Raw genomic sequence first — 12,513 nt, 5'->3', positions numbered from 1 at the left:
ATGCTACATACAAATCCATTTGCTTTTCTAAGTATTTCTCACATACATTCTTCAAAGCAAACACCTGATCCACACATCCTCTACCACTTCTGAAACCACACTGCTCTTCCCCAATCTGATGCTCTGTACATGCCTTCACCCTCTCAATCAATACCCTCCCATATAATTTACCAGGAATACTCAACAAACTTATACCTCTGTAATTTGAGCACTCACTCTTATCCCCTTTGCCTTTGTACAATGGCACTATGCACGCATTCCGCCAATCCTCAGGCACCTCACCATGAGTCATACATACATTGAATAACCTTACCAACCAGTCAACAATACAGTCACCCCCTTTTTTAATGAATTCCACTGCAATACCATCCAAACCTGCTGCCTTGCCGGCTTTCATCTTCTGCAAAGCTTTTACTACCTCTTCTCTGCTTACCAAATCATTTTCCCTAACCCTCTCACTTTGCACACCACCTCGACCAAAACACCATATATCTGCCACTCTATCATCAAACACATTCAACAAACCTTCAAAATACTCACTCCATCTCCTTCTCACATCACCACTACTTGTTATCACCTCCCCATTTGCGCCCTTCACTGAAGTTCCCATTTGCTCCCTTGTCTTACTCACTTTATTTACCTCCTTCCAGAACATCTTTTTATTCTCCCTAAAATTTAATGATACTCTCTCACCCCAACTCTCATTTGCCCTTTTTTCACCTCTTGCATCTTTCTCTTGACCTCCTGTCTCTTTCTTTTATACATCTCCCACTCAATTGCATTTTTTCCCTGCAAAAATCGTCCAAATGCCTCTCTCTTCTCTTTCACTAATACTCTTACTTCTTCATCCCACCACTCACTACCCTTTCTAATCAACCCACCTCCCACTCTTCTCATGCCACAAGCATCTTTTGTGCAATCCATCACTGATTCCCTAAATACATCCCATTCCTCCCCCACTCCCCTTACTTCCATTGTTCTCACCTTTTTCCATTCTGTACTCAGTCTCTCCTGGTACTTCCTGAGTATTTCCTTAAGAACAGTAATTGTAAGAAAAAGTACACACATAGAATTATGTGGCTGAATGTTCATGGGGCCCACAGGCATTAGTGGATTATCTGTTAACGAACAGGAGTGCAAAGGAGTAGTTGTTTGATGTGAAGATGCATAGAGGGGTGGCATGTAGGAAGTCTGATCATTTCTTAGTGGAAAGGAGTGCAATAATTTGTAATGGTTTAAGAAAGAAGGAAATAACTTTTGTATGAGGTGGTTAAAGTAGACAGATTGAAGGAATGAAGCCTTTGATTCAGAAATACCAAGAGAGACCGAGTGAAGTGTGGCATAGGAAGTGGTAGAAAAGAAAAGGTGTTTAGGAAAACATGCTTATGTGTGTGGTTGAAGTGTGTGGCATGCAAGAAGTGGAATGTTGACATACAAGAAAGGGAAGTGAGTGGTGGGATGAGGAAACTGAATTGCTAGTGAAAGAGAGATAGGTTATGGTTTGTATTTCAGCAAGAGTTCTAGTTGGGAATTTATTGGAGTGGTATGACTGAGAGAGGACATGGAAAAATGTTAAACAGTAGTAACAGTGCTGTATTGGATAGGTTTCTCAAGGTGAGATAACAGAGGGCAATAGGATACTGGAGGTTTAAGATTATAACAGGAAAGGAGTCAGTTGTGGCAGATTAAGAAATAAGAGGCATGCTTGGCATGGAGTCCTGTGATGCTGGTGATGGTAGGAGTCAGATGAGGCAGGACCATGTAGGAGAAGTGTAAGGCTGCCAAGTCAGTGCAGGAGGAGGTGGGTGTAGCCCGTATCATGGCACCTGAAGTGTGTGGCAACTGCCGAATTGAAATAGGGAAGCAGGATGCTCCTGGAGTGTGTGGTGACTGCTGAATAGTACTTGGGTTGCAGGAGGCTCCTGGAGAGGAGCTAGGGATGAAGTAGTGCCTTGGGCATTGCTGTAGGTCTTTTGTTGTTATGGCTGCTGCTTGTGACAAGTAGAGGCAATGTCCCACGTGAGTCCTGCCGAAGGTGAATGTAGGAGATGGGGCAGGGGCACCACAATAAAACCTGCCAGGAAGATGGAGTGTCAGTTGTTCCAGTTGGGACATCTACTGATGGAGACATCCTAAGGGCAGCTTGAGTCTGGAGTCACATCACCAAAACATGAGGAACTTGGGTGGTACATTTGTTTTCTAATGGCAAGCCAACTGCCTGACTAGTTTGTTGTGGTGATACTCGGGTATTTAAAAGGAATTGAGGTCAGGCCAGTGAGGGGTAGTTAATCCTAAAGGGAATTAGAGATGTAAGAGCTGCTACTTCCTATAGCAGGAATGTGGTTAAATTTAATTATGTCAAGACAGTTTCTCCTTGTATTTTTTCCCTCTGTTAGATTTCAAAATCACAATTTGATGCTTTGAGAAAAACATGGTAGGCATAGTTATATCCTTTGCATTAAGCTCAAGTAATCAGCATCACAGAGGCTGCTTCCCAGAAGCCTGGGATACTTTATAGGTGCCATAATACCTTGTGTGCAGTGTGCAGCTGTGGAAATGATCTACTTTAGAGGAGCATTATGTATGACTTGATGAAATGAGGAAAGAAGTAAGGGGGTGTATGAGAGTTGGTTTGATAGAGAATGTGGAATGGTAGGGTGGGTGAAATGTAATAGTTTGAGATGGTTTGGGCTTTTGGAAACAGTACAAGCTGGGAAGTGTACAAGAGAGAGTACAATAGTATGATTAAGGGAGTTGATGTTAGAGGAAGACCACCTTTGACTTGGGAAAATATATGGAAGAGTACTGGAGGGAGAGAAATGGTGGAAGAATGCAGGAGCACTATATATGAGGGAGGCATGTAAGGACAGTGGTAAGTGGAGACTTTTACTGTGGCTGCCTTCTCGATAGAAGTTCCTGGAGGGAATGGGCATCAGATATATAGTTAGGTAGATTGATAGTAGCTATTCAGTATATGCAGGGTTTTTATCTGCCTTAGTTTGGAGTACTGCTTTCTTATCTGGAATGGTTCTTCATCCACCTACCTGTTAGCAAGAGTGGAATCAGAAGCCTTCCATCTCACTGATTTTCCTGGCTTCACCCTTCTGCAACCATCCCTTTCTGTCGTCTGTGATGCAGCTGTCCTCTTGTACTTCTACTGGTAATATTTCTCTTGCTGCTCTCATGAGCTATACTTACCCTTTAGGAATTTACGCTCATGAGACCCCCATCTCTTGAACATCTTTCTCTGTCATACATCTTAAAATTTCTTACACTGTCTATATATCTCTGCCACCAGGTTTTGTAACACTGCACGTTTGGTTACTATTCCCCATAGTTTACCTGGGGACTTCCCACATGAGCATTGACTGTTGTGGTACTGTAAAATTCTCATCCCCAGTGCATCTTTCCGTGTATTCCTGTAACCTTTCTACCTTTAAGAGTCTGCTCTACAAACACTTATGGAGCACTGATTGATTTCTTTGTTCTTTTCTCTTACTATTTCTCTTCACCTGAGATGGCCTTGAAATTGTGAAATAATTTGCCTGTGCCATTTTTGTCACTATAAAAGGAAAAAAATATATATTTATTTTTACTTTTCTTAGGGCAATTGTATGGTTGTGTCAGCAAGGGAGAACTGGGCACATTTGTAACCTTGTGGATGATGGCAATACCAAGCAGGGAGACATCAACAACATTATATCAGATATCTTCAACATCAACCATAAGTATTGGGGAAACATTGTATCATCAATTGCTAAGGTAAGACATCTGTAAAACAAGTTGTATGACAAAGACCATTTATTAAGATGGGATAAAAGTGTCATGTTTTCAGGATATTTTCATGACTTCCATGTGGTAGTGTACAAGATGAGGTAGGCACTATTACATCAACTATGAACATCAGAAGAACAAGAAGTGCAACTTCATAACATTCTTCCATGATTTGGGGGGGAAATCAAGATGAACTTTGTAAAATTAAATTAAATAGAAATAATTTGATGCAGATAAACAATACATTTTTGAAATGATAACGCAAGTTCTTCATGTACAAGTTTAAAACTAAAATGAACATCAACTCATGTGTTTGCCTTACATGTCCTAATTCCTAGCACAATTCATTTATTTACATCAGTTACATAAAATAATGTACTTTTCATATATTATTCATCCCAGTTTTTTCTTTCTTTGAATGGCGAAAAACTGGAGGAAGTGAAGTGTCTTGGATATTTGGGAGTTTATTTAGCAGTGGATGGAACCATGGAAGTGGAAGTGAGTTACAGGGTGGGGGAGGGGATGAAGGTTCTGGGAGTGTTGAAAAATGTGTGGAAGGTGAGAACGTTATCTCAGAGAGCAAAAATGGGTATGTTTGAAGGGATAGTGGTTCCAACAATGTTATATGGTTGTGAGGCGTGGGCTTTAGATAGGGTTGTGCGGCAGAGGGTTGATGTGTTGGAAATGAAATGTTTGAGGATAATATGTGGTGGGAGGTGGTTTGATCGAGTAAGTAATGAAAGGGTAAGAGGGATGTGTGGTAATAAAAAGAGTGTAGTTAAGAGAGCAGAAGAGGGTGTGTTGAAATGGTTTGGACACATGAAGAGAATAAGTGAGGAAAGATAAGACAAAGAGGATATATGTGTCAGAGGTGGAGGGAAGAGGGAGAAGGAGACCAAATTGGAGGTGGAACGATGGAGTGAAAAAGATTTTGAGCAATTGAGGCCTGAACATACAGGAGGGTGAAAGGCGTGCAAGAAATAGAGTGAATTGGAACGATGTTGTATACCGGGGTCGACGTGCTGTCAGTGGATTGAACCAGGGCATGTGAAGCATCTGGGGTAAACCTTGGAAAGTTTGTGGGGCTTTGATGTGGAAAGGGAGCTGTGGTTTCAGAGCATTACACATGACAGCTGGAGTCTGAGTGTGAACAAATGTGGCCTTTGTTGTCTTTTCTGGCGCTACATCACGCACGCACATGGGGCCCCCTCCATTTCACGTTTGGCAAAGGGGTGACGGGAATGGATAAAGGCAACAAGTATGAGTATGTACATGTATATGTCTGTGTATGTATATGTATGTATACATTGAAATGTATAGGTATGTATTTGTGCGTGTGTGGACGTTTGTGTATATACATGTGTATGTGGGTAGGTTGGGCCATTCTTTTCTCTTATTCACATTCACTCTCAGCTTTCTTCTTTCGTACGCTTTACCTAACTCAGTCACCAGCTTCTGCAATTTCTCACCTGAATCAGCCACCAGCGCTGTATCATCAGCAAACAACAACTGACCCACTTCCCAAGCCCTCTCATCAACAACAGACTGCATACTTGCCCTTCTCTCCAAAACTCTTGCATTCACCTCCCAAACAACCCCTTCCATAAACAAATTAAATAACCATGGAGACATCACACACCCCTGCCGCAAACCGACATTCACTGAGAAACCAATCACTTTCCTCTCTTCCTACTCATACACATGCCTTACATCCTCTATAAAAACTTTTCACTGCTTCTAGCAACTTACCTCTCACACATATCTTCTTAATACCTTCCACAGAGCATCTATTTTGGAAGGAGGTATATAAAGTGTGCAAGACAAGAGAACAAATGGGAACATCGGTGAAGGGGGCTAATGGGGAGGTAATAGCAAGTAGTGGTGAAGTGAGAAGGAGGTGGAGTGAGTATTTTGAAGGTTTGTTGAATGTGTTTGATGAAAGAGTGGCAGATATAGGGAGTTTTGGTCAAGGTGGTGTGTGAAGTGAGAGGGCCAGGGAGAATGGTTTGGAAAACAGTGAAGAGGTAGTGAAAGCTTTGTGGAAGATGAAAGCTAGTAAGGTGGTGAGTTTGGATGGTATTGCAGAAGAATTTTTTAAAAAAAGGGGTTGACTGTGTTGTTGCTTGGTTGGTAAGGTTATTCACTATATGCATGGCTCATGGTGAAGTGCCTGAGGATTGGCGGAATGCGTGTATAGTGCCATTGTACAAAGGCAAAGGGGATAAAGGTGAGTGCTCAAATTACAGAGGTATAAGTTTGTTGAGTATTCATTGGAAATTATATGGGAGGGTATTGATTGAGAGGGTGAAGGCATGTACAGAGCATCAGATTGGGGAAGAGCGGTGTGGTTTCAGAGGTGGTAGAGGATGTGTGGATCAGGTGTTTGCTTTGAAGAATGTATGTGGGAAATACTTAGAAAAACAAATGGATCTGGAGAAGGCATATGACAGAGTTGATAGAGACGCTCTGTGGAAGGTATATGGTGTGGGAGGTAAGTTGCTAGAAGCAGTGAAAAGTTTTTATCAAGGATGTAAGGCATGTGTACGAGTAGGAAGAGAGGAAAGTGATTGGTTCCTAGTGAATGTTGGGTGAGAAACTGCAGAAGCTGGTGACTGAGTTTGGTAAAGTGTGTGAAAGAAGAAAGCTGAGAGTAAATGTGAATAAGAGCAAGGTTATTAGGTTCAGTAGGGTTGAGGGACAAGTCAACTGGGAGGTAAGTTTGAATGGAGAAAAACTGGAGGAAGTGAATTGTTATCGATATCTGGGAGTGGATTTAGTAGCGGATGGAACTATGGAAGTGGAAGTGAGTCACAGGGTGGGGGAGGGGGCAAAGTTTCTGGGAGCATGGAAGGTGAGAACTTTATCTCAGAGAGCAAAAATGGGTATATTTGAAGGAATAGTGGTTCTAACAAAATTATATGGTTGCGAGGCATGGGCTATGGATAGGGTTGTGTGGAGGAGGGTGGTTGTATTGGAAATGAGATGTTTGAAGACAGTATGTGGTGTGAGGTAGTTTGATTGAGTAAGTAATGAAAGGGTAAGAGAGATGCATGTTAATGAAAAGAGTGTGGTTGAGAGAGCAGAAGAGGGTGTATTGAAATGGGTGGGTGACAAGGAGAGAATGAGTGAGGAAAGATTGACAAAGAGGATATATGTGTCAGAGGTGGAGGGAACGAGAAGAAGTGGGAGACCGAATTGGAGGTGGAAGGATGGAGTGAAAAAGATTTTGAGTGATCGGGGCCTAAACATACAGGAGGGTGAAAGGCGTGCAAGGAATAGAGTTAATTGGAATGATGTGGTATACCAAGGTTGATGTGCTGTTATACATAACATTTGACAATGCTTAACTCACATAACTAATTCTTTGTAACTTTTGATTTTTCCTGTGGTGGGCACTGAGCTAGCTCTGGTTTTTGGCAAAGTGTTAGGAGCAATAGACAGAAGTAATAGGGAGGAACATATAGGCAGGAGCATTAGGTAGAAGTAGTTGGTAGTAACATTAGGCAGGAGCATTAGATAGAAGTAGTGAATAGGAACATTAGATGGAAGCCTCTGCAAGCACTGTGCTAGAGTTCCCCTCTGATAGTGGCCTGCTAAGGGTGAGTCACTAAAGTCTGAGAAACAGCTCTGGAGTTCATTGCCGCGACCCCTTGAGGGCGTTCCAGTTTGGAACAAGCATTAGAGATATAGGTAGGAGGAATAGATGGGAGAAGTTGCTTGGAACATTAGACAAGAGGATTAGGTAGAAGTAGTATGTAGGAATATTCGTTAGAAGCTTAAGTTTGAAATAATAGGTTGGAACATTAGGTAGACACATTAGTTAGGAGCCTTTGAAAACTTTGCACTAGAGTTCCACTTGCCAGTGACCTGTTAAGGGTATGCCACTAAAGGCTAAAAAAGCAGCACTGGAGTTCACCGTTTATGGAGACTTTTGTTGTGGGAGTTCCTATTGAGAACAGGTGTCAGAGATATACATATAGATAGAACATAAATGTGACATGTTTTATTTTTTCAGAATGATACTGCTGGACTTATTAATGAAATTAATGAAAAGCATCTGGTGCCTTGGGCAAAAGTGTGTTCAGCTGGTGGTCTAGATAACACTCCATTAACCCCGTATATTGACCAAGATTCTGTGCATCAGAACCACTTACACCTTGATGGATCTAAACTTCGAGCTGAAGGTTTCACATACTCTGTACCAAAACCAACTCAGGAGAATTTGATGGAGGTCAGCATGGTATTTTGTTTGTATTAAATCAGTTAAACAGTGTTTTTGATAGTTGAGTAATGATATAAAAATGGTGTCATAATTACTTGGCTTTTGTAAGGACCTTATTAATATCCATATTGGTTTATGACCAACACCATAGCATTTGATCCTCTCATAATAAATAGAGGTGCAGAAACTGCAGTATACTATGAGTAGACATTGGGGAATCAATTTTTATACTTGCCACCAGAACTGTCTTTGTCCTTTGTGGTTTGTCTTACAAGCATGGATATTTTTCAGAGGAAAATTAAGGTTAGGACCTTCTAACCTTCTGTCTAACCTTTCCTTACTCATTACTATCCTTTCAGATTAGACAGCAGGCACTTGCTTGCTTTGTTAGTCAAAAATTGCTGCATTATCATTGATCCATTGGCTCAGCCACAGAAAGCTCACTTTCCTCTAGTATTGCATGCTATCAGGATGTGATGCTGTCACATCAGATTTGTCCCCATGCCTTTGCAAGTCAAGTGGAATTAGAAACATTTAACTTCCTTTGTTTAATTCAGCCCCCTTCCTCCATATCCTGGGAAATTTACTCGAATCTCTGCAGTTTTTTAAATAATTGATTCTTTGTTTTTTTTCAAGCATATTTTGTGATGTTGGAAAATTATTTAGTTGACCTTGAAGTGGTGACTGAAATAGGCCAAGCTTACACTGAAAAATGAAAAATGATTTGTTGGCTGTGAAACAAACTGGTTTCTCCGGTGGAGTTTAGTATTTATGTCAAATGAGTGACTTGTATAAAAAAAAATGCAAGATCACAGTGCGACTGTCAGACATGTATAATTTCAAGCCTTTAAACTGTTTTCCCTTTTTCATTGACAAAAATTATTTTCTTTACTAGATGTAAATGAATTCCTGGTTTAATGATAACACTTGACTTCTGTAAAGAAAACAACATCCCCATAGTCAGCTTCGGTCTCTTCAAAGAACAATTTAATTGGCAACTTAAGTATTCAGGGCTTGTGATTTGATGAAATTTACTGATGAAACTACAACTTCCATTACTTGTTCAAAGTTTAAGGCTTTGCCTTACAATATCTTCTAGTTAATAATGTAATAATGAAACTGATTAATTCATTTATGCTTTCCCCAAGGTGTATGATCAACAGTGGAATGCTTTCCCCAAGGTGTATGATCAACAGTAGAAGCATTCCATTATGTGTACCAACAATTGCTGGGGCTCCATCTGTTACTGTGATGACTAATTTTTTCATATTTGATTCAGTGGCACTACAGTGTATCAAAAGTCCTCTTAGTAAATTGTTCCCTTTTGTTTGCCACTTCGTTGAACTGAGGCCAGGCTAGGGAAAAGAAGAGATTCCCTTGATGCTTGTTTAAGGTGTCCTAATACATCACTTGACCACTCTGCATTGAGCTGTTATACAATTAATGCTGTTTTCAAATATATGCATTGCATCTGGACACTTTTTGACAAACTCATCTTTTTTGGAAAGTCCCAAAGTTATTCCTCGCAAATGTGCAGCATCATAATTCACTTCAATCACAGTGTGAACTTCTTAATGCCTTTGGTTGCACATGTTTTACAGAACATCATGGAAGAGTATAAGAGATTTTACTTTTTGCATCCTCATTATGCTAGAGAAATTATCTTTTTTGCTTTGCTTTATAATGACTGTGCTGATTACACTCATTAGGTACACCAGCACAATTTGGATAAATTAAAAGATTATTTTCTTTGAGCTGTCTTCAGTAAGGAAGTACAGAAGTCATAGATTCTTCAAACTTTTTGTTTTCATTTCAAGTTTTCTCTTCCATGATGTATTTTTACCTACTGACATAGTAGCCACTGTCAGGGGCAACAAAATGATTATTATTACATAGTAAATATTAATGGTCTTCGCATTCACTACCAGAAATGATGGAACTTGTCTCAGTAAGAAACAGTGCAAGGAACTGCCATCTTCTATTAGTCACATTTAATCATTTAATTAGCATAGTCTCAAATATTTCCATTTCTTTTTCATAATTTAAGAAAAATGGAATTAGATATGTTAAGAATATCTCTCAGCTTAAAAGCACAACATTAATATTGAGTCAAAATCCTACATAACTTCCAAACTGGCAACAGTACTTCTACCACAGCAGCCTGCTTCTCCAATGAATGTGTTCCTTTTTTATCTAACTGCGGATTCATTTGGAGTAGATATGTCTGGCTGTCACTATCAGTGCATTTCAGCATGTAAGGACCTTATTCATATTGAGCTTTCAGATTTGATCATGAATCTCTACCATTCAAAACAACCATCCTTAATGCAGTAAAGTACCAAATATTAATGACAGAAATATATTGTGCAGTAAAAATACATGAAGGTTCTAATTGTCACAAGTCATTGGTAGTTGTACCTTTTGTTCAGTACTACATATGACACCAGTGGTTGCATATTTGTTACTCAAAGGCTGCTTATGGCCTTTGGCTGCCAATTTTGCATTTCTGGCATGGATGGACATTGTGGATTTACCCTTTCTTGCTTTGTGGATTGTTCTTTCTAGAGACAGATGTGTGTCATGATTTACCTCTGAAGTTAGTAATTTCCTTCTATAGGTTTAATCTTTTCTTCAAATAGTTTTTCTTTAAGCCCTCATTTATTAAGACTGCAGAGGAGAATATGCATTTTGAAAAAAATTGAAATTTTTTTTCCGCTCCAAGGCTATATCATGCTGGCAATTTTGCTTGGTCTCATGCCCTGCCTTACCTTCCTCCTTCCTTTTCTAAGAAAACCTTTCCCTGCATCAGCTGTGATTGTTTAGTTTGACACTCACAATCTGTTGATTCTGAGTTGTGACTGGTCAGGAGCAATTGCACAGGGTTGTTGTTGTTGTTGTTGTCTCTCGGTCTTTCTCTCTTTGATTGGCTGGGGGAAGGCAGAAAAACAAGTGAGCTACTGCTAGGTAGTTAGGAAAAAAGCAGTATGGTTCTCCACCAGAAAGTCAGGGTTAGGGGATCCTAATCCTGATATTTCTGGAGAATGTACTGGAGAGTACATCATGCTCACTGGACACCTCCTCAGAGGAAAGAAAATTTTTTTTTTCAAAACTTATACCCCCAGACAATTCAAACCTTGACTTGACCATCTGTATACTGTTTACTTGCGTGGCTCTGATGCACAGTATACAGTGCATCTATATATCTCGCTTTGGAAAATATTGACCTGTAAAATGTGTTTGATGGTGTGCAAAAAACGTTAGTATGAGAATGGAGTTTCACCTGACAAACCTTACTTTTTATTACAGGTGCTGATGGACTTTGTGACAATGAAAATCTTCCCTGCCAGTGCTTTTCCTTCCCAGTAACTATGTATCCTCAGTTTGTTGGTGAGTCATGTTTGACAAACTTAGCGATAACAACAGAATTCTGAGATGTAGGTTGCATTGTATATACAATAGTAACATCATTAATGGAAGGGAAATGACCAGGTACTGTACAGGCAGTAGAATAATATTTTAAGGAAAACAACCATAAAAATTTTTGTATACCAGTAAAAGTCTATTGCATTCTTGGAAAGACAAGACATTGCTTGGTGCATATGTTGGATATTACTGGTGATTAAATCTAAGGAGAAAATATGCTGAAGTTAGATGTTTTCAGCTTGTTCTCCCATTGCTGGCAGCCAACAGAATTGTTAGACTATCAGTTTAAGGCTGATTACAAATCTTTGGACAGAAGGAAGAATAATAAAAACACTTTTTTGTATCAGATTCAGAAAAAAGTACTTTACAAGAGCAGTAAGAATAATGGAAGAAATTTTATTGCTAGTAGTATTCCCTACCAATCTGTATTAGAATAACAATGAAAAATTGTACTTAACCCCATGTATATATGTATTTCTTTTTTCAGTTAGACCTGTTACTGAAATTTAAATGAAACCCTGCTTTGTTAAAAATGCTCTAGATAGCTATAAATATATATTTTTTGTACTCGAAAGATGATAGAAAAAAGTTACATGATCCATTTTGTTTTTATGGTTGTTCTTTATGTTGTGGAGAAGTAAGTTTTAGTGTGATTTGTAACACTAAGGTACAAGACTTAATTCCTTGGATAGATGGCATGCATTTATTCCACTGTTAAAGGTATTTGATAAGAGTTGTGCAGCAAGGGTGAAGCAAACTATGTAGCTTCATTGTTTTTTCAGAATTTAAAAAGTTTGTAAATTTTTGATAACCACAGTGATAATGTGGTAGACAAAGAAAAATATGCAATATGAAGCTATCATCTGTTTTATGATCACATTTAGCAGACAACAAAAGAAGAGGTAGCTGTTTTCAGCTATTAAATGAGTGTGCCATGTTTTTTTTATAAAATTCATGAGGTTATACTGTATTTTCAATACTGAGACAATAATCTACCACTTACTGGAAAATTGCACCATCATGTTTGGCAGGTGCATTATTATTATCTGAAGAGCAAACCATATTTTGTAGCAAAGCCTACTAATATTAGGCTG

At 39.3% G+C, this 12,513-nt stretch overlaps 1 protein-coding gene across 1 annotated transcript in view; it reads left to right on the top strand.

Moving 5' to 3' along the window:
- Positions 1–12,261, top strand: part of LOC139759818 (uncharacterized) — a 138,450-nt gene extending 126,189 nt beyond the window's left edge. The window contains exons 7-9 of the mRNA XM_071682306.1: positions 3,606–3,762; positions 7,790–8,005; positions 11,303–12,261. Coding sequence (XP_071538407.1) covers positions 3,606–3,762; positions 7,790–8,005; positions 11,303–11,362 — 433 coding nt within the window. The 3' untranslated portion in view covers positions 11,363–12,261. The remainder of the gene's footprint in view (positions 1–3,605; positions 3,763–7,789; positions 8,006–11,302) is intronic.
- The last annotated feature ends 252 nt before the right edge of the window (positions 12,262–12,513 follow it).

The sequence above is a fragment of the Panulirus ornatus genome, chromosome 34, assembly GCF_036320965.1.
Source record: "Panulirus ornatus isolate Po-2019 chromosome 34, ASM3632096v1, whole genome shotgun sequence".
Classification (NCBI taxonomy): domain Eukaryota; kingdom Metazoa; phylum Arthropoda; class Malacostraca; order Decapoda; family Palinuridae; genus Panulirus; species Panulirus ornatus.
Note: the sequence above shows the minus strand (reverse complement) of the source record. Positions and strands in the feature narration are given on the sequence as shown.